General features: G+C 42.1%; 1 protein-coding gene and 1 long non-coding RNA gene across 2 annotated transcripts in view; both read right to left on the bottom strand.

The window, feature by feature from the left end:
- The window catches only part of LOC131249083 (uncharacterized), a 98,391-nt gene that overhangs the window by 16,824 nt on the left and 57,573 nt on the right, over positions 1-23,994 (bottom strand). The gene's annotated exons all lie outside the window — the stretch shown is intronic.
- Positions 6,037-6,858, bottom strand: LOC131249082 (brassinosteroid-responsive RING protein 1-like). The gene has a single exon (XM_058249650.1). It carries the CDS (start codon positions 6,808-6,810, stop codon positions 6,190-6,192), a length of 621 nt encoding a protein of 206 aa, XP_058105633.1. The 5' UTR covers positions 6,811-6,858; the 3' UTR covers positions 6,037-6,189.

Raw genomic sequence — 23,994 nt, 5'->3', positions numbered from 1 at the left:
AGCCAGCGTATCAAATAGCTCCCTTTTAATATTGGGGATTTTGGTTCATGGACCTTTCACAATCAGAGCCATTGTGTTGGGCGAGCATTTTTTCTTTATTTCTTCTTTTATTTTATTATTATTATTATTTTAAATAACTTTACTTCCAAGGCAATAAGGTTTACAAGTTAAAACAATTAAGGATTGAATACTATATTACCAGCGTCCGTGGACACTCTCTCTACCAGCTCAACTAATATGAAATCAAATAATTTGGTTTGGCATATTGGTGGACATTTATTGGACAGTTAAAATAAAAAGTACCCAATGGACTTATTTTAACAAACAAGTGTCCATGATAGATTGTAACTTAGCAACAATGGGTTTTACAATTCATTCATTTTAATTTTGAGTTAATATATCCAACAAGTACTTTTTTCTGAGCGCATGTGTATCAAGTGCCATGTTGTGACAGAATATCAAATAACTCAGCTGCCATTTAGGGCTGTCAATGGGTTGGGTCTTGTTGGGTTCAGGTCTCTTTGGGTCCAGGACTTACTTTTTGGGCCCAGGACTTATTCTTGAAGACTCATGGATTTCGATCCACAGGTTCAGGTACTCATCAGGTCTTTGGATCTAAGTTTTGAGTCAAATAAGAGCATTTACAAGGTCAGGCCCACCCACTGGATGGATTATATTGCCCATACATATGCGACTTTGACATATGCACTTTAAAAGGTCTCGGTTACAGGAGTGTGGCTTGGGGACAATCATTCTTTATTCTTTTCATTGAATAATCATTATAATATTTAGTATATATAATAATATTATTAAAAGCAGTTAGGCTCAACCCAGACGCAGCGTGGCTCCACTTGACCCAACCTGCTTTTAGCAGGGTCCAAGTTGATGGACCTGTCTCAAACCATGTTAAAGTTTAATAGGGTCTGGAAAGGTGAGACTTGAGCCCAACCTGATTTTTTTAATGGGTCTAATGATTTCTCAATGAGTCAAAAAAATTGGACCCAGACCTGTTAAAACCAGTTTGAGTCTATCGAGCTACCTACAATTTTGCTGAGAACCAGACGCAGACTATTATTTTGGGTTTCAGTCCAACGAATCATACTGTCTGGGCACCAGTCCAATGAATCATACTGTCTGGGCCTACTTTTGGCGTCTCTCTCTCTCTCTCTCTCTCTCTCTGTGGGAAATGTTTCTATGCGGTGGACCTCATGGGAACTTCCCATGTGGTTGAGCTGTGTGGCCCCACCGTGATGTGTGTCAATCGAACATCTACCCTATCCGCCAGATGCACCATTCCATGGTGGGCCGGGGCTTAAAAACCAAATCAATCCACGATTTTGGTGGACCACAGCACATTCAATAGTTGAGAGGAGTTACCGTCCCATTAAAACATTCATAATAATTTATTAGGCCCATTGAGATGTGGTTCACAAATCAAGCCCATATATTGTGTGTGTCCCACTTGGATGAGGGATCAGATCAAGTTTCAGCCACATCCAAAACTCAAGTGGGCTCCACCAAGTGCTTTCATATGTTTTAGGTATGTGTTCACATGATTTTAGATGGTATGGCTCACCTGAGTTCCATATATGACTGATTTTTGGGATATCCCATAACCTAAAGGGGAGCCATCAAATACACGGTGTTGTTCTACACACATCATAGTGGAGCCCACACAACTTAACCTCATGGGAAGTTTTCGTGAGCTCAATCTCATAGTCCTATTCCCCCACGACCACGTAGTACCGTTCCCCCTCTATGCCGTGGAGCTCATGGGAACTTCACATGAGGTTGAGTTGTGTGGGTCCCACCATGATGTGTGTCAAACATCTACTCCATCAGTCAGATGCACTATTCCATGGTGGACCTCGGGCTTAAAAATCAAGTCAATCAATGACTTTTGTGGGCCACACTAAGTACAAAAGTTGAAAGGGGTTACCCTCCCATTAAAACACTTATACTCATGTGTTGGGCCCACCGAGGTGTGGTTCACAAATCCAGCCCATCCATTATATGTGTCCCACTTGGATGGGGGATCAGACCAAGTTTCACATGCATCCAAATTTTAGGTGAGCCCTACCAAGTGATTTTATATGTTTTAGGCATGTCTTCACATGATTTTAGATGATATGGCCCACCTGAGTTCCGTATATGGCTGATTTTTGGGATACCCCATAATTTAAAGGAGACCCATCAAATGTACAATGTTGATGTTCGACACACATTACGGTGAGGCCCACACAACTCAACCTCATGGGAAGTTCCAATGAGCTCGACCGCATGGAACCATTTCCACACACACACACACACACACACACATGTCGCCTTTGCAGGTGCTATTTGCTAGTAAAGATATGTGTGACGGATGATACCCAGGAAGTTACAAGTCACAGACGTGGCCCACAATTATTGTTGATCTGAGTTTAGATGTAGCATAGATTAAAAATTAGACTTCTTGGATTATATAAGCATCCATAGGCTGGAGATTTATCGGACGGCTCAAGTGAAAAATATTAAATAATCCTATTTCAGCAAACAAATGTTCATTAATAACAGTTTCAAAAAAAAAACAAAAAACCGATCACTGGATATTTATTGGGCGACTCACATTTCACAATTTAGATAGTTTAATTTGAATTAATGTTGTGCAACTTGTGACTGCCTGAGTATCAAGAACCATTTTCTACTGAGTATCAAATAACAAATTCGTTTATAAACAATTTAAATCCTTCCACGTATAAACATGTACTACATATGGCTCAGCGATCCAAACTGTTGATATTATAAGTCTCGTGAGCAGCTCATGGATCAAAAATCTCAAAGGAAGAATATGAGCAGTCCAATGAATACTTAATGCAGAAAATCTTTGATACTTTGGCAGAAGTGTTAGGTGATATGCATCCACTTAAGAATTACTTATAAATTGAATTCATTGAGAAATTCAAATTAAACTCTTGAAATTATAGCTCCCATTTAAAATATGTCATGAACAGAATGTTATGCTTCCTTCTTTTTTTTTTTAATTTTTATTTTTACTTTCTTTATCATCTGACCATTGGATTGGTGTATATTTATTGGATGGTTAAAAATGACTTGGGACTTTGACTTATTAAGAGTAAGTTGCAAAATTAGTGTTTGTGTAGAATTTCTAATTGCCTGCATATCAAATGTGAGAAGCAGCCAGAGTACCAAATAGCTCCCGTTTAATATTGGGAATTTTGGTTCATGTACCTTTCACAATCAGAGCTATAGTATTAGAGAAACGTTTTTCTTTTTCCAAGTAGCTTGGATAGTTCCAAGGCAGTAAAGTTTACAAGTTAAGACAGCTAGGGATTGAACGCTGTATCACTAGTGCACATGGACACTGTCTCCACCAGCTCAACCAACCATGTTGGATATATGAAATCAATTAATCTGGTTTTGTATTCGTGGACATTTATTGGACAGTTAAAATGAAAATCCAATGGTCTTATTATAGCAAACAAGTGTTCACGAACCAGAGGTCAGGAGATTGCTCAATCCATCAAATATGGTTTGCTCAATCAATCCATGGATTTCGATCCACGGGTTCAGGGAATCATCAAGTCTTTGGATTCAGGTTTCCAGTATAATAAAAGCATTTACATGGTCAGGCCCACCTACCGAATGGATTATATTGCCATAGATTTGTGACTTTGACACGTGTTTTAAAAGGTCTTTCTTACATGAGTGTGGCTTAGGAAAAATCATTCTTTTGTTTTTCTTCCTGGATGTTAGCATAAATATTTAAGATATATATATATAGTATTAATATTAAAACTAAAGCTGGGCAAAGGACGACTCGGCTCATCTGACTTGTTCAGATACGACTCGATCCGAACCGAGTGGGTGCGTTACTCCGAATTAAGTTGACTTCGTCCAATCCGAACTCAAACCAAGTCAACTTCAAGTCCCCAATAACTCAACTCGACTCGACCGAAATCCAACTCAGTACTGACTCAACTCGATCCGAAACTCAACTCGTACATATATATTAAAAAAACTTAGATATAATGTTTCAGATCTAAGATGCCATGTAGCTAATGGAGAGGTGGCAATTCTGGCAAGTGAATCTAGGTTTTGAGTTGTGATTTTCAACCCTTGGATAGCCGTTGCACCTGACCTGACTTGGTACTTGTGACCGGCTCGGACTCGGTCTAGATTAGTCCAGACTAGAACCTGACTCAGATTGGGTCAGGCATATTGAACTCGGTTCCGAGTCAGTTCGAGTTCGACTCAGGCCTATTTCAAAACCGGATCGAGTTGGATCAGCCCTAACTTGGTCTGACTCGACTTGATGCCCAGCTCTAATTAAAACCGGCTGGGCTTGACCCAGATGCAGCTCAATTTAACCAACCTGCTTTTAACAGGGTCTAAGTTGATGGACCTGTCTCAGACCATTCTGAACTTTAACATGGTATTGAAAGGTGAGACCTGAGTCCAACCTGATTTCTTAACCGGTCCAATGATTTTTTAATGAGTCCAAAAAACATTGGACCCAGACCCGTTAAAATCTGGTTGGGTACATCCAACTACCAACAATTTTGCTGAGAAACATTTTAAAATCTGACCCAGACGCAGCCTATTGTGAGGGGGGTTTCAGTCCAATGAATCATACTGACTGGGACCCACTTTGGGCCTTGAATCTACTTTGAATCTGCTCTGTTCAAAATAATATATCGTTTCTAACTTTGACCGTTGTAGCTGCTTTTCTTTTAACAAACGGCTATCCCGTAGTTGACCTGGTCTTAAGGGTCAGGACTCAGAAATCCAAAAGAAAGTTACACCAAGCACTTGAAAGTCCTCACGGCACTATCTCTTCAGACCCAACAAGGCGTTATCCTTCAGTTCTACAATTTAGACCGTTTATCTGGCAACGATGGTGGGCCATACCAGTCAATGATCCTATCTATGTAGCTTTAAAAAAATGTGTTTAAAATGGTTTTCTAAGCCATTTAATCCCATGTGCAATTTGCTAGTATAGAAATGTGTGCGGATGATACGCAGGCATCTAATAGTTGCACACGTGGCACAACACTTGTATCTACACCAAAAATCACATTTCTTTAAATATATATTACTATCTAATTGCTGGACCATTATTGGACAGCTGAAGTGAAAAATATATATCAAGTGGTCCTCTTTCACCAAACTAACGTACAAGTTATAATATTAAGGGTACGTTGTTTGGTTGATGATAAACGGCTGTAATCGGTGGTAAATGGATACACATGGGTAAAAGGGATCGATTGGTTCATGGGATGCAAATGTCAGAGAGGATCTGATTTTTAAAAATGGGCCTCTTTTATGGCCCACCCAAGTATTGTAATTTCCTTATTTTTTACTAAAATGTATATTTCAATGGCTTATTATAGTTATTATATCAAATGTAACGTATCTTAATTTGGAGTATTAAAACTAATTTGCATAATGCATAGAATTGTACACGAGTTGAACCGAGTTGAGCTTAGCGCAGCTCAGCTCGGCCAGCAGCTACTCCAGCTTGAACTCAGCTCAGCTCGGTCCTTAAGCCTAACTAGACGGCTCGGCTCGGCTCAGGCCAACTCAAGCCAACCTTGAGCTCGATCTTCCGAGCCGAGTTCATGTTCAAGCTAATGAGATGAGTTCGAGTTCAAGCTTATGAGATGAATTTGAGTTTATAAGGTTTTATAGTTTTTAATATATATAATATATAATTTATTTAAATATATAAATATATACAAAATATTTATACTAAGTGAACTCGATTCAGGTCAAATCAATTCGAACCGAGTCAAATTCAAGTCCCATTCCAATCCAAGTTGAGTCGAATTCAGTCTACTTCAAACTCGGCTCGAAATTTTTTCGAGCTTAAAAAATAAGCTCAACTTGGCTCGAACCTTGTTTCGAGCCAAGCCATGTCAAGCTTTTCCGAGTCAAGTCGAGCGAGTTAACCAAGTTAACTCGATTCGTCTACAGCTCTAATAATACATGCCACAGACATTTAAATGCAATATTTGAATTCTAATGTATCTAACTATAGCCATCCAAACACAACTGAGAATTTCAATTTACATTAATTACATTTACTATTTGATTTAGATTTCAATGTATTCTAATTACAAGCATACAAATGATCCCTTGTTGGGAAATTGTCTGAATTGGATTGCCCGAGAGCATGCAAATGATCCCTTATTGCGAAATAGGCTGAATTGGATTGTCCACTACCCATGATAAACCGAACTCCTGCAACATGAATGGATCCTCACCGTCGGAATAAAGAGCTGCATCTGCTTCCAAAACCCTTTCTTCGAATTCCTCCCTCATATCTTCGGGTACCAAATGACTCCGACAAAGCGGGCACGTCTGATGGTTACAATCCATCCAACGGTCCAAACAGCTCCGATGGAACAAGTGCTTGCAATTCATCAACCGTCGGATCTCCTCACCCCCTTCAAACTCAGACAAGCAAATCAGACACCTGTCCATCACCTTCTCCATACACAAATCCTCAAAAGAAACAACGGGCAAGATCTGCCGAATGAGCATTGCAGACGCGGATTGGAATCTAGGCCGTTGTATACAATCAGACGCGTCTGATGAAACAGGAACGTATGATTCGACTAGGTGGCTGAGACAGAGAAGCCTGAAAAGGCAGAAGATGAGATCTCTGAGGAAACCAAGAACGTAGTATGCGTGGAGAAGGAATCTGGGAAGACCAAGGTGAGGAAAGGCAACAACAAAGCCCATGGCGAGAGGTAGCCGTTCTTCTTGAATTTTGTGTCGATAGAGAGGAGAGATGTGTGTTTGCATTTAATACGGAAGAGATTTCCTGGATTTGTTACGCTTGCGTTGGGAGAAAAGGAGAGATAGTACCGTTTTGTTTCGTACGTATATGGAAACGATGTTTCGGTTATTGGGAATGGCCAGATGGATAAACAAGGACGCGAGTTGGCTGTCCCGCCCACAGAAAGTTTACACGTGGTGGAAAGATACATGGGCCCACTTGGATAAATCCACCTTGTACATCAGTTTCTCTAGCTAACATGTTAGGACATGATTCCAAAAATGATACGCATGTTAGGTACTACCCCAATCAGGACCTAGAGACGGAAGGTCTGGCAGGGTTCTATGGGGCCCACCTTTGATGTATGTGTTTTATCCACTGTGTCCGTTAATTATCCGTTAATTTTGAAGGATAACTTTTGGGCATGCGCCCAAAAAGACAACAGATTGAAAGCTCAAGTAGACCATGTTGATTAATGTCTTAAATTTATAAATCAACCGGTCTGTTGATGATAGCTGGATGCCATTAAAGGCTACTTGATGCTATCGCAAAGAATCAAAATTTACATGATTGGTTGTTGGATACTTTAAGTGTCTTGTTCGATGCTCGAAAAAGGTTCAATGTCGTCGATGGCATCGAAGTCCTATTGAAGTATCATCGAAAAAATTCGAAAAATTCATGTTTAGTTGCTAGAATATTTTGATGTTTAGTTCAATGATATCGAAAAGGTTCGATACCATCAAAGTATCATTGAAAGTGTCATCAAACGATTGCACAGAGTTACGCAGAATTGTGTAACTGAAGAATTTGTTTCCTATTTCAATTGTGATTCACCTAGATGCTATATATGAGTGTAATCGAGAATAGAATGTATCAATGGGGCTCTCTAATTCGTTCCTAGGATTTCAAGGGTGTAGCTTGGGTGATTCAAGGCTTGTTTGAATCAAATAATCTCTATCTCTTGTAATGTTCTGCTTTCATGGTGCATTACTGTCGCTTTGTGCCGTGGTTTTTTTTTTCCGAAATGGTTTTTCCATATTAAATTCAGAGTATTTTTTATTGGGATTAATTGTGCGATTGGAATACTTTGCTTGATTCATTTCTGTGTGCTTCCACGGTCCCCAACAAGTGATATTAGAGATTAATGTTGGGGCACAGATTGAATCTAAAAGAATAATATCAATAGCTTCAAATCTTAAGTTCAATGTTCAGAAATACTTCGGAAAAAATAACTTTGAATTATGGAAGGTCAAGATGATCGGTCTCCTAATTCAGCAAGGATTGGACAATGCCATTCTTAAAAAGCGGTCAGATTCTATAACAGATGAAGAATGGAATAAGATGGATAAGAAAGCGAGAACCTCTATCCACTTGTGTCTAACAGATGAGATTATCTATAATGTCATGAGAGAGAAAACTGTAATAACTACATTAGCGAAATTAGAGGATATATACACAAAGAAATCTCTTAAGAATTGCCTATACTTGAAGCTTCAGTTGTTCAATACGAAGATGGCATAGGGAGGTGATATTGAGTCCCACATTAGTAACTTTAACACGATGATTTACAAACTGCTGAATGTGGATGAAATAATGAAAGATGAGGATCGGACATGTATCTTGCTGAATTCTCCCAACTTCATATGAGTCATTCAAGGACTTGTTGTGCACTAGTAGATTAAATCTTAGCATCAATACCATTATCTCAGTCATTCATATGGAAAGGCAATGAGAAAGAAAAGCGGTAACATGGCTACCTCTACTAATGTATTGGTTACGAGGGGGTGAAATTTTAAGTGGGACAGTAGATCTTCTCGATCGAGATCCAAATCTAAGGGTAATGGCAAAGAGAAGTTGAAGTGTTGGAATTTTGGGATGTCTGGGCACATGAAGAAGTATTTTGCAAATCATATTGCAAGAAAAGAGAACTCAAAGGCTTCTTTCAAGGAAGTCAATACTGTCAATTTTGATGAAGGTACGAGTGAAAATGATGTATTATTAGTCTCTATGGTTGGACACTTATACGATGATCGGAAGGATGAGTGGATTTTGGATACTGGGGCATCATATCACATGACTCCTCATCGGAGTTGGATCACTAGTTACAGAGAGTGCGATAGTGGCCAAGTATTTATAAGCAATGATAATGCTAGTAATGTAAGACCTGTATTCAAGCCCGTACCGTCCCGTAGGCTTCCGCGGTCCTTCCGGTAGAATTTCGGCGACCCGCGATCTTCTATCGGCAGTTGCACGCAACCCCGAGTCGTATCCCGTATTCCCGAGTCGACTCAAACCGAGACTTGTACCCTAGCAACCGCGTCGTCGTCCCGATTCCGATGCCGCATCTCGCGCGCCGAGGCGATACTCTGGCTAGGAGATGTGGGCCAGTGTTCGGTGCGAGGAAAACGTCATGCATGCGAATTCCGAGAGAATCTCTACGAGATGTTACCTCAATCAATCAATCAATCAATTCATCATATTAAGTACATGTCAAGTACACATCACCTCTCACCCATCCCCAAGCAATCCCCGAAGTCAAAAAGTTTCTTACAAACTCATGCTTTTCTTACAACATTTACCCCTAAAGTCAAAAAACTCTTACACACCCATCACCACTACATCCATCACCGATCCCTCTCTCTTTATAACACTCTCTCCCTTTTTTTCTTCAACTCATTCCAAGCAACTAAGCATCATACGTCCAAGCCTATCCAAGCTCTCCCAAGCAACAAATGTGGCTCACCTTTCCTACCCTTTCATCTCCCATCTCAACCATCCAAACATCATCTCCTCCGTTGGAACCAAAGCTAAGGAGCTAAGGAGGCTTAAGGTGCAAGAAGAAGCTGATGGGTGATCTTAGATGTTTGTCTTTTATCCTTTTTTTATTTATTTAATGGTCCACATATGTGGGACCCATCTTGATGTAGGCTTTGTATCAAAGAGGGGCCCATAGTGGCGGGGCCCCTCCATCTTTGCCGGTGTCTTTCTCTTCCTCTCTCTTTCTATGATCTTGGCCACCTATGATGTGTGTCTTTCATCCATGCCATCTATCGGTGGACCCCATCTATGTGGGACATGATGTTTTTATGTCATCCCAACCGTCCATAGGGGGCCCACCTTGATGTGGCTAGAGTGGGGTATGGTTGTCAGTGAAGTGAGATCTGACGTGGGTCCGCCCAGCTCCTTAGCTCAAGTGGCAGGCTGAGTGAAAGATGCCTCGTTTCAACATGGGGTCTTAGTATTGATCCCTGTAGAGATGGCTAGCATGGAGTGTGTGCTGACATGAGTGTGTACTGACATGAGTGTGTAACTGATGGTGGGGCCCAGGGGACCCACCCACGTCATCCATCCCCCCATTCGCCAGGTTCCGATCCTGGGATGCTACAAGGAGGATTTTTAACATTCGTTTGATTCGTAATAAGCATAACCAAAGGCATAACCCACAAACAACAACCAAAAACTCCATCACATTTCCACTATAATCAAAAACTTTATAGTACAATGAGCATAAGGGAAATACAATGAAGATAGACCAAAACTCCAAAAGAAGATCACCACGCGTCCCAAGCCTCGCGCGCGATCCAACGTCACCGCACGCAACGGCGTGCATAAGCTTATGTAAAGCTTAGAGGGTGGTGAAAGTGTATGCTCAAGGTGATAATGTAGTCATGCAATATCAGAGTAATGCGGAAAATGCTAATGAATGCTAAGAATCCCATTAGTCGTACCAAGGCCAGGCGATGCAAGGCATGAATGATGTTGGCCATACCAAGGCCATGCGGTGCGAAATGCAACTCAAGCATGTAAATTCTCATTTAAGTCCACATATCAATACAGCTCAAATCTGGAATATCACCAGGATCTAGTACACTCTAAACCAGATTGCCGTCCCATCACGCGTAATAAGGTAGGTGGAAGAGACCTCACTATCCGCCTACCAATATCAGGCCCGGCTCGTCGATAGCGGACCCATTCCTCAAGCTGGTCAAATTCAGCCTAGCTTTGCCCCCTCCACTCGAGCGGGTAAGGCCGCACCCCCTTCCAACCGACCACGATATAGTGGAAAGCGCGGCCTTCTGGTAATCGGCACTCATGTACCCACTCGGTCTAGACGTTAGAGCAACCTCCTAGTACCATAAGGGTTTAGGAACTTTCACCTAGGAATATTTATAGCACCCCATGTATAACAAGATTTTCGGTATCCAATCCTTCCAACCACGATATGCCTGTGGCGGCTATGACCCTAATGTCACTAGGGCATACAAGAACTATACCACACAATGCGAATGCATGAATCACACTATTCACTCCATCAATCCTGCGCATATCGTGCGCTCATGTAGGGCAACACCCCCTGTACGGGAGCCCCTAAACAATCTGCCCGAAGGCTATGCTATGATCAGTCATTTCTCATATCAAACATACGTATGATGCATATGATCATGAATCATGGAATTAAATATGTCACATGGGGTGGATGATGCTCATAATGAAGACGGGCCTAGACGGCCTACATATTACACATATGGGCCTATCAGTGGGCCCAAGGGAAAGTCATAATGCGGACATTTAACCACACTACACTTACAATGTGGACGTCAAACCAACATTGCTCCCAAGGCACGACTGCCACAAATATCATTTCATAAGTTATTTTGGGATCATACATTGCAATGGACCTTAGGTACATCCATTGGGCCCTTAAATACATCAAATTAGCCAAGTCATATGGGCCTTATATTCATTAAGTGGGCCACACCAATGGGCCTTATGTACATTGCAATGGGCTGTAACCCGGGGGCTTCAGAACATATCAAATAGGCCTAAGCTTATGGGCCTTTCACGTGTCAAATGGGCCTCGACAGTTGGGCTCCATATGTACATCAAATGGGTCTACTCACCTGGGCCTTATATGTATCAAATGGGCCTCACCAATTGGGCCCCATGTGCACATCAAATGGGCCTCAACTCATTGGCCCCATTACAGCAAATGGGCCTCGACCCATGGGCCTTATATATACATCAAAGTGGGCCTCAACCATGGGTCACAAGTACTGAGGTGGGCCTCCCACCATCAATAAATTATATATAATATAATATATATACACACACACACACACATATATATATATATATAAAACATATAATATTATATTTAATATAACATTATATATATATAACATATATTATATATAATACAATATTATATATATATATAACATATGATATTATATATATAATATAACATTATATATATACATATAACATATATTATATGTAATATAATATTGTATATAAATACATATACACACACCAGCACACACACATGCACCCACACACACACGCGCACACACACGCACGCAGTGGGCTCCACCGTCCAGGCGGACGGTGGAGATAAAACACTTACATCACTGTGGGCTCCATGTGGGGCCCACCATAATGTTTATATATCATCCAACCCCTTGATAAGGCCAGTGGGCCTTAGATGAAGGGTAGAAACAAATTTCATTTTGATCCTAAACTCCTGTGGGCCCCAAAAGGATTTCAAAGGTAGGGGTTAAATCCCGCTGTTTCATACGGTGTGGGCCACCTGAGCCTTGGATCGAGCTGATTTTTGGGGTGGGCCCACGTCAGGTAGGGGCCCACCATATGAACGGTTTAGATAGCATATAAACATCAAGGTGGGGCCCACGGCTACAGCCGTGCTGGGCTGCTGGGACGTCCGTCCGCCCGGACGCTGGCGTGCGCAGGCAGCGCTGCTGCACCTCTGACGCAGCAGCAGCAGCAGCTGCTGCTGTTTTTATTTTTTATTTTTGATTTTTTTGTTTTTGCAGGTGGGATCCACCTCTTGCAGATCTGCTCCGTCCAATGGCTTCCCATGCCTCGCGACAGTCAAAACAAGCCCAATATTGGGCCTGTTTCAGCGTATAAAAGGGTTAGGAAAGGTTTCAATGGTGCAAACCTCCATTTGCCACGGTATGGCCCGCCTGAAGGTCTGATGGATCCCATCTTTTAGGTCAACGCCTAAAAAGGGCTTAGGGAAGGAATGGATGGTGTGGATTTAATACATACATCAAGGTGGAGCCTGCACAAGTGGGCCATCTCCAAACCAAGCTAATTTTTCTTTTCTTTTACATTTCCCATGAAACGTCCAGCGTCCCTGGACGCTGGACTCTGCAAATATACTAGAGGTGGGCCTTGCTTATGTGGGCCACCTCATGGAGGATGGCGTGTATACTACACACAAAGTGGGCCCCACTCGTAGGTGAGTTGGATGGAATACATACCCTATGGTGGGGTCCATTCAAGTGGGCCACACAACCTCTTCATCATACAACAAAATAAAATAAAATAAAATAAAATAAAAATAAAATAAAAAGGGAGAGAGATAGAGAGTGAAACCGCGTGATGGAGGGACCCCCGGCACTATGGGCCCTCCCTTGCACTAAATCATACATCAAGTGGATCCCATTACATGTGGGGTCCATGGAATTGAAATCCAACGGTGGAGATCCTTTCTCCACTAAAATAAATGGTCTAGATGACCTTAAATATGCAAGAAAGTAAACATCATGATGGGGTCCATGGAGAATGGCCCCATCATGGAATGATCATGATGATCCAAGTGGGCCATTGGCCACATCATAGGGTCCAAAGCGAGATCCAAACCATTGATCGGTTGGCCTCATTTGGCCCATCTTAAAAACATCAAAAACTATCCTATCCAAACACCCACCGCTAGATCTTCTTGCTCCCTTGGCTTCCTTAGCTCCTTGAGCTACCCTTTGATGGAGGAAGATGAAAAATGGATGGTTGAGATGAGAGATGAAGGGGTGGGAAAGGTGGACCTCACAAAGGAAGTTTTCTCACCATGGGAGGACCATACGTATGGGACTTGCTATGGGAGAGTTTGAATGAGAGAGAGACTTGTAAGGGAGAGAGAGAGAGGGAGTGAGATGGGTGATGGAGTGATGGGGGATGGTTTGGGTTGAAAATTGTGAAAAGGTGTATGGTTGTTGTTGAAATTTGGAAAAGAGGAGTGGTGAGGTGGAAAGAATGGTGGACTTTTGAAAAAGGTGGAGATGGGTTGATGTACTTGAGGTATAGGATGCTTTAATGGTTGATTGATGGGACTAATTGTAGAGATTCCCTCGAAATCCGCAACGCGCGGTGTTTCTTCGGAATAAACGCTGATCGGCATCTTCTTGCCTGGGTATCGTTTCGGTGCGCAAGTCACGGCGTTGGAACCGCTGCGACGACGCGATCACCAAGACATAAGTTTCGGATCGAGCCGACGTCGGTGTGCGGGACCTGGCTTAGGATCGTGCGCAAAACACCGAATACAGTGTGAAGGTTGCCGAAATTTGACCGGAAGGACCGCGGAAGCTAACGGAACAGTACGGATTAGGACACGGGTCTTACATGGCTAGCATGGAGTGTGTGCTGACATGAGTGTGTACTGACATGAGTGTGTAACTGATGGTGGGGCCCAGGGGACCCACCCACGTCATCCATCCCTTTTGGTGGGCCACACCATACTGTATGTGTTTTATCCAAACCATCGATCACCCCTGGACGGTAGATGTGGGCCCTCTTTGGTGCGTGTACACGCCCAGATCCATAGCTCGCTGGCAGACTGGATGGAGGTACCTTGTTTCAACGGTGGGCCCCATAACTCACGTGGTAGACTATGTGAAAGATACCTCATTTCACGCTGAGGTCTTGGCACCCATCCCCAGTGGTGGTGGCAACAGTGCAGTGTCAGCTGGCGTGGGGTCCATGGGACCATCTACACCATCCTTCCAATTAAAAGGGCCCACCGTAATGCGTGCTACGTGAGACTCACCCCACGTGTGGGGCCAACTCCCTGATGTATGTATCTGTCCAGGCCCTGGACGGCCTGGACGTTAGATATTTTATATGTATTATATATTTTATATATATATATATACCAGTTGTGGTGGGCCCTACATGGGACCCACATATCTCTGTTAAATACAGAAAAGCTGCTTGTACAGCAACTGATTTTGTTATATAAAAAAAATAATATATATATACCTCCCCCCTGCTCTCTCTTTAATGCACACAGCTGCTGTGCAGCATTATATATTGGTGGTGTCCGTGGGACCCACCTCTCCCTTTGTAAGGCAGCAATGCTGCACGTGTAGCGGCTATATAGCTGCTCTCTGGATGTCAGCAGCCTCACCTTTGATGTATATTTTGTATCCCACGCCGTCCATCTAACGGTGGGACCCACTCCATATGTATGTGCTCCATCCTGGTGGTGTGGGCCCCGATGATGTATGTGCCCTATCTACACTGTCCACTATTTGGGCGGTGCGGCCCACCATAATGCATGTGTTGTATCCAACCGTCCAACCATTTGACATATCATTTCATGGCATGGGATAAGTGAGTGAGACCCAAAGTTCAAGTGGACCCCACCATTTGCACTAATAATGGGATACAATGACATCCATCGTTTAAAACTTCATAGGAGCCACGGTGGTTCCCGTCCAAGCTGATTTTGGGTTTTCACTTCATCTATCTCTATGCTAATTATGAATAGGTTGGATCTCAAAATGCATAAGGGTGGGCCCGGTTTGATATTCATCCCACCCTTATGATATTCATGAGGCCCATTTGAATTGGCCCACTTGATTCGGCCCATTTGTATCGGCCCATTCGAATCGGCCCATTTGATTTGGCCCATTTGATCGGCCCACTTAATCGGCCCGGCTTGATATATATGAGGCCCACCGATACGACCTATTTGATATACATGAAGCCGATGGTGTGACCCATATAATGCGGCCCATGTGATGTGGCCCACTTAACATATGAGGCTCAGGTGCGAGGCCCGTTATGACATATTTGAGGCCCAGGTGCGAGGCCCACCTGTTGTGTATTCGAGGCCCGATGAGATGTATGTTGACCCATATGACGAGGCCTATGTGACGTAAATGAGACCCATCGTGATTGTACGTAAGGCCAAGGGCCACTATTCATATGGCTCTATGTGGGCCACTCCTTGGGAGCAATGTTGGTTGATGTCCACATTGATGAGCAATGTTGGTTGGATGTCCACATTGTGACATTCCCTTGGGCTTTGTTAGGCCCATTATCATCATTCTCTTAGTGGGTTAACCCTAATCGGTGGGCCCCATTCACCATAGACGGATGACTCTGTGCTATCGGATTTGATATAACCATGGTTGAGTGTCGATCTTTATACTATAGTTGATCGGCTGATCATTTATGGTCCTCGCTTTGTTTATCTACTGATTACCGATGCCAGTTATCGAGGCCGACGCCGATTATCGACCCTGATTATCGGTGCCAATTATCAATGCTGATTACCGATTTTGATTGTCGTGACCGATTTGTCGATTCTGATTGACTTGACCGATTGTCAATTAGCGATCGAGGCCATTTATCATGACCAATTGCCGATTCCGATTGACGTGATCGATTGCCGATTTTCAGTTGACGTGACCGATTTGCCTATTCTGATTATCAATCGTTCCGATTGTTGTGACTGATTTGCCGACTCTGATTATCGATCGATTCGACTCGCGTGACCGATTTGTCGATTCTGATTATTGATCGATCCTATTCTCGTGATCGATTTACCGATTCTGATTGTCGATCGATCTGATTCTCATGACCGATTTGCCAACTCTGATCATCGATCGATCCGATTCTCATGACCGATTTGTCGATTCTAATTATCGATCAATTCTGATTGTTATGGCTGATTGCCGATTCCGATCATCGAGGCCGATTATTGATCAATTCCAATTATTATGGCCGATTATCGAGGTCAATCACCGAGGCTAATTCTGATCGCCGATTCTTACTATTGAGGCCCATTCTGATGAGCATTCGGCCTCGGCCTGATGCATTTGAGGCCTATGTAAGGTATGTGAAGCCCATGTGAAAGGCCCATTATGATGTATTAAGCTCTTGAGTGAGGCCTATGATGTTGTATACTAGGCCCTTGTGTGAGGCCATGGGTCCACTATATGGTAGGCTCCATGTGGGTCATTCCTTGGGGGCAATGTTGGTTAAATGTCCACATTGTCAAGGCCGATTGTTGATACCGATTATGAGTATGTGACAGCACAGCATCACGATACATGCCCATACGCATCATCTGCATGTTTGTTATGAGATGTGGTTAACCATTGCATATGTCATTGGCCATGTTGTTATGAGACTCCTTGATAGGCGAAGATTGTCTCACATGAGTACACGGTATGCGTAGGATTGATGCATGACTGGATTGTATGACTCATGCATCTTGCATTGTGTGTTGTGATTACTATACGCCCTAGCGACATCAGGGTCGTAGCCTCTACAGGTACTTCGTGTATGGCCAGATGGGACACCGAAAATCTGTTCTACATGGGGTGCTATAGATATCCCTGGGTGAAAGTCCTTAAACCCTTTTGGTTCTAGAGGTTGCTTCAACGTCTAGACCGAGTGGATGCATGAGCGCATGAGGGCCGCATACCGTTTGGCCGCGTCTCCCACTGTGTCGTGGTCGGTTGGAAGGGGGTACGGCCTTAACTGCCCGAGAGGAGGGGGCAATGCTAAGTTGAGTCTGACCAGCTCGAGGAATGGGTCTGCTATCGACGAGCCGGGCCCGATATTAGCAGGCGGATAGTGAGGTATCTTCCACTCACCTTGTTGCGCGCGATGGGACGACAATCTGGTTTGGAGTGTAATAGACTCCGGTGATTTCTCAGAGAGGAACCATACTAATATATGGACTTATTGAGTAAGAGTTGCATAATCATGCATTTGTTTCATTCACTATCCACTCGGGCTGGTGGTGCGCAACTAATTATTGTGTACCTTCGTATGGCTAGGATTTCGGTTGGGCGCGCGACTAACCTGAGATCAGGAGTTTACCACATTGAGTCTGACTATCCAAATTTAGGTATGGGACTGGTTTGGATAGAAGTCCCTTGTGGTGGACCCCGTAGCCTGCGATACTACGTGCTATCATCCCGACTTCACACTCCAGCTTGGTCATTTCATTCGCATCGCATATTGCATTACATCTGTAGGCATATGACATTTTAGGTTGTTATGTTTCTGCACTTATATGACCTAGATGAACTTAACTGGATTTACATATTGCATTGTACCCTCGGCATCTGATATTTGAAGGCTGATGGTATTTATGGGCCTATCAGCATGTCTTCTCATTACTCTGATATCGTATGATTCATTATCTTGTTAGTATTTCTGCTTATTTCTGACATATTATGATTATGACAGTGTGTTAAATACTTGGTACTTACCTTGTGCACACACTTACACCACTTTCTAAACTTTTTATAAGCTTATGCACGATAGATGTGTGCAGGTGATATTAGGTTGCAGCAGTGTTGAGCTTGGAGCGTTTAGCGATATTCTGGAGCTTGATTTTCGATTTATGTATTTCCTTTTCAGCATTGTACTCAAATGATTATATTAGTGGATATGTGATGATGATGTTGCCTCTATGATTTGGGTATAATTGTGGTTATGCTTATTACGAGGTAAATGTACACTGAAAAATCCTCCTTGTAGGATCTCAGGATCGGAATCTGGTGTATAGATGTTGGGAACCGAGAATGGAGTACTACGGAGGCTGTCGGTACCGGATTCAGCGATCGGGGTTCTTGTAAGTTCGATCTCAGGGTTTGGGGCGTGACAAGTAATGTCGTAGGTGTTGGATCGGTACGCATCAAGATGTTTGATGAGATGTAACGTACCTTGATTAAGGTGAGACATACTCATTATATGAGGAAGAGCTTGATATCTCTTGTTGCAGTCGAGGCGCTTGGGTGCAGATTCACTGATTTTAATCGTGTCCTTAAAGTTTCAAAAGCGGCACTCATTGTTATGAAGGCACATAAGAACGAAAATATTTATAGGTTGATCAGAAGGCTTCATCGGGTGGAGTTGCAGCATCTGTCGCGGATTTCACATCTGCACATATGTAGCATGCACGTCTGAGCCACATGAGCGAGCAAGGCATAAAGGTACTTTTTAACCATTGTTTAATTTCAGTTTTCAAAAGTTTTGATTTAAATATATGCGAGCATTGTATATATGGTAAACATTCAAGATTATCTTTTAAATATGGAAAACATGTATGTAATGGTGATCTTAATTATGTGCATTCTAATGTATGGGGCTGCTGCCTGTAGTTTTCGTTGGAGGGTCGTCATGGTTTGTCATGTTCATTAACGAGTACTCCAAGAAAGTGTGGGTTTATTTTATGAAAAATAAATCCAATGGTTTCACCAACTTCAAGCAATGAAAGGCGATGGTTGAAAAAAAGTCCGGGTGAAAGATGATTGTACTAAGGACAAATAATGGTAGAGAATTTACTTCGGATAAATTTAATCGATATTGTACAAATGAATGGATCGTGAGGCACAACACAATACGCCACACACCAGAGCAAAATGGTATGGCTGAGCTGATGAATCAGACTTTCTTCGAGAGGGCCCAATGCATAATTAGTAATGTTGGGTTGAGAAAGGAATTGTAGACTGATGCCGTTAATATGGCTTGTTACTTGGTAAATCGGTCCTCTTATACAACAATTGATTGCAAAATTCCAGAGGAAGTATAGAGTTATCAGTAAATAAACTACTCAGAATTGCATATGTTTTGTTGTGAAGCTTACTCTCATGTACCATCGGTTGAGAGAAATTAGGTAGACCAAAGAGCCAAAAAGTAAATCTTTGTTGGCTATAATGGTGGTGTGAAGGGTTATAGGCTGTATGACCGGGTCACACGAAAATCATCATTAACTGTGAAGTCAAATTCGACGAAGGATCCTTATTCCATAAGGATGAGCACGAGGAATCAGAAAAGTTAGTTGTGAACGTTCAAGTAGACACATATGACACACAGGCTGATACTGATACACATTATTCATAACCCCAAGTGTAGGGTTATAATGTGGTAATAATCTCGGTGAGAGCGAGGTCGAATCCATAAGGACTAACTCATACGTTTCTGAAAATAACTAGAAGTAGAACTAGAAGAAGATGCAAATCTAAATCTGAAATATTTGAGAGAGTGATTTTGAATAAGGTAATTGAAACTTATAAATTTAAAGGTGGGAACTAGGATGCCAAGGATCCACTTGTAGCTCTTGGGATGCTACCTTACTTGATTTAAGAGATCCAACTGGAATTAGAGTCCTATCTTATACAGTTGAGAAAAGAAAGATAATCAAATCTCTGAACTTTCATTGAACTGGCCTCAATGGATGAGAGTTGTGAGGATTATAAGGGATTCCATCACCCAACCATACCCAGGAGACATGGTGAACAACAGGATTTACTAAATTCACAATCTCAAATCAGAAAAGAAGATATCTAAAGCTATCACAGATCTATTATAATTTGATTCATAACAAACCATTGAAAATTGAAAATATTCCTTAAAATCAACTAGAAATCAATGAAGTTCAACATGAACATGAATCAAAGCAAAGTAAACATCCCAATCACACTACAAGCTTCACCTCTTAGCCCTAGGCATGAGGTTTAGCCAACCATAGACATGATTGAACTAAGAACTCTTAAACAAAACAAAAAGACTAAGGAAGAAGAAAAAAACTCCTGGACGGTGGCTCCACCCTTTTACTCTGCTCTTCAAACCCTAGAAGATGCTTTGGAACTCTTATTTATAGATGGGGAATCCAACTTTCGCACCAAGTTAGAAAAGTTTGGAAACCACCTCAAATTTACGTAGTTCGCGCAAAATCTGTGTAACCCTCAACTAGTCGAGGACCACCTTCGACTAGTTGAAGATCGCACGAATTTAAAGTATGATGTTGTGGGAGTTCAAGCCGAAGTTTCTTAAGCTGGTCGAGCTAGAGCCAGGGCTGGACGAGGTAGAGCTTAGGCCAGTCGAAGCTAGGCTTGGGCTAGTCAAGCCAGGGCTAGGGCTGGTCGAGGATCACACAAATTCACTCTCTTCATTCCTTACTTGGTTTCCTTGGATCTTTGGCATATAAATTCTTCAATCTTGGTCTCCTAAGATCTATCCTTTGCCTTGGTGATTCTTGAGAATTAAATTTATGCTTTTAGCACTCTTTTCAATCTAAGCTCATAAATTCACCTTGCAACACAAACACGTATAAAAGATACCTTTAAGTACTATCATGTTCATAAAATTAAGATATAAATGGGAAAAAATATGCAATATTTGAGTCTCAACACACATACAGAGGTACAAGATCAGGTGGAGCAACCACCTGTGAGAAGAAATCCGCTGTGGGATCGCAGGTTACTGGTGAAATATAGGGATGACTCAAATGTTGCATATATGTTGTCATTACAAATGAGGGGGATATGTCTACTCTTCAAAATGCACTTGATGAGTTTAATGTGAAAAAGTGGAAAGCAGCGATGAACGATGATATAGACTCATTGTATAAGAACGAGATGTGGGAGCTAGTGGAGATTCCCATTGGCTAAAAAGCGATTGGGTGAAAATGGATCTTCAAGAAGAAACATAATAGGTACAAGATAAGGTTGATAGTGAAGGCATATGCTTAGAGAGAAGGCATCGACTTCACTGATATATTCATGCCGGTTATGAAGTAAGTATTTATCATATTCATGTTGGCGCTGATTACCCAATACAATTTTATGCTGGAACAGATGGATGTAAAGACTACCTTCCTATACGGAGAATTAGAAGAGCATATTTACATAAAACAATCAGAGAGATTCAAAACAAAAGAGGCAAAGAATAAGATTTGTAGACTAAAGAAGTCGTTGTACAACATGAAATAGTCGCCTAAATAGTGGTATAAAAAGTTTGATTATTTCATATTGAATTAGAGGTTTACCAGAAGTGAATATGATCACTATGTCTATTACTAGACACTGAGTGATAGAAAATTCATCATCCTATTAATGTATGTTGATGACATGGTGATCGCCAGTTATAACATGTCTCAGATCAACTTACTGGAGACTCAATTATCAGGGACATTTGAGATGAAAGATCTGGGGGCTGCAAAGGGGGTTCTCGATATTAATATACACAGAAATAAGAAAATGAGTAGGCTTTAGTTATCTCAAAAGGAATACCTAAAAAATTAAGGTATTGGTAAAGTATGGGATGGACAGGGCAAAGCCGACCAACATTCCTCACATGGCTCATTTTAAGCTTTATTCTGGACCCTATCCTAAAATAAATGAGGAAAAGCAGGTTATGTCTCGTGTGCCTCATTCGAATGTGGTTGGCAGTTTGAAGTATACCATGGTCTATATGAGACCAGATATTTCACATGCGATGGGTTTTGTTAGCAGATATATGTTTAACCCTGGAAAGCAACATTAGGAAGCAGTAAAATGGCTACTTCGATACATTCGATGTACACAGGACTACGTCTTATCTTTTAAGAAATCAGAGGCCAAGTTAGTAGGGTGTGTAGATTCTGATTATGCGGGTAGTGTGGATAGTAGAAGGTTAACTTATGATTAGAGCTGGGCATTTAGTCCAGTCGAACCGAGTTAGGGCTGACTCGACTCGATCTGGATTTGAAATAGGCCTGACCCGAACTCGAACCGAGTCTAGCATGCCTCACTCAATCCAAGCTCGATCTAGCCTGAACTAATCCAGACCGAGTCCGATCCGGTCAGCAGCACCAAGTCGGGTTGAGTTGGCACCGAGTCGGATTGAGAGATGAGGAAGGGAGGGAGTGGAGAGGAGAGAGGGGGAGGAGGAGGGTGATGGTGGTGGGTGGTTGCCGGGTTTAGAAGAGGAGTATGAGGGGAGGAGGGAGTGGAGAGGAGAGAGAGGAGGAGGAGGAGGAGGAGGAGGGTGATGGTGCTAGGTGGTTGCTAAGCTTGGAAGAGGAGGAGGAGGAGGGTAATGGGTGGTTGCCAGGCTTGAAAGAGGAGGATGAGGTAGGGAGAGATATTTTGGGATCGGGTCGGGTAGGGTTAGAGAGTTGGGTCGAGTCAAGTATAACCGGATCGAGTTTCGGCTCGAGTTGGGTCGAGTTATTGGGTAACTCGAACTCGACTCAGTTTGAGTTCGGATTGGGTGAAGCCTAGTCGGTTCGGACCAACTCACCCATTTGGTTCAGGTCGAGTCAGATCGGAATGAGTCGAATGAATCGAGTTAGCCAGATCGAGTCGTCCGATGCTCATCTCTACTTCTGATTACTCATTTGTACTAGTGGGTGGAGAGATCAGTTAGATGTCGAAGCTTCAGTCTATGGTGGCTCTTTCCACGAACGAAGCTGAATATATGGCAATGACAGAAGCATTCAAGAAAAGTGTTTAGTTGAGGGGGATGATAAATCAGTTGGGGCTTCAGTAGGAGGCCATACTGGTTAATTGTGATAGCAAAAGCGCGATCAATTTGTCTAAAAATTCTGTTTATCACTCACGTACTAAACACATTAATGTTCATCACCATTTTATCCGACAGGTACTTGAGGAAGGAGGCATGACTCTGGAGAAGATTTACACGAGCATGAATCCGGCGGACATGCTCACTAAGGTCGTTCCCTTAGAGAAGTTCAAGTTATGTGTAACTTCTCTTGGCTTGGCGAAGACATAAAAGGAAGACAGGCTACATAAGAAGCAATGGTGGAGTTATGATACAAGACAGAATTAGAAATGAGGAAAAATGAGCTATGAAGAATGGCGATTGAGAAGACATAGTGGAGATTGTTGATTAATGTCTTAAATATGCAAATCAACAAGTCTGTCAATGCCAACTCGATGTCATCGAGTATACTTCGATACCATCGAAAAATTTAAAAATTACTCAATTGGTTGCTGAACACTTTAGGTGTCCAAATCGATACCATTGAAAGAGGTTTGATGCCATCGATGATATTGAAGTGCCATCGAGAAAATTCAGAAAATTCATGCTTAGTAGCTAGAATGTTTTCATGTTTAGTTCGATGACATCGAAGATGGTTCGATACCATCAAAGTGTCATCAAAGGTGTCATTGAACAATTGTACAAAGTTACGCAGAATTGTGTAAGTGCAGGATTTGTTTCCCATTTCGATTGTGATTCACCTAGAGGCTATATATATATCTATATATCTATATATATATTTATATATATATATATATATATATATATATATATATATATATATATATAGTGTAATAGGGAATAAAGGGTATCAAAGAGCTTTCTAATTCATTCCTAGG

This window comes from Magnolia sinica, chromosome 6, assembly GCF_029962835.1.
Source record: "Magnolia sinica isolate HGM2019 chromosome 6, MsV1, whole genome shotgun sequence".
Lineage (NCBI taxonomy): Eukaryota > Viridiplantae > Streptophyta > Magnoliopsida > Magnoliales > Magnoliaceae > Magnolia > Magnolia sinica.
The sequence above is the reverse complement of the archived record's forward strand: the minus strand, read 5'-3'. Positions and strand labels throughout refer to the sequence as shown.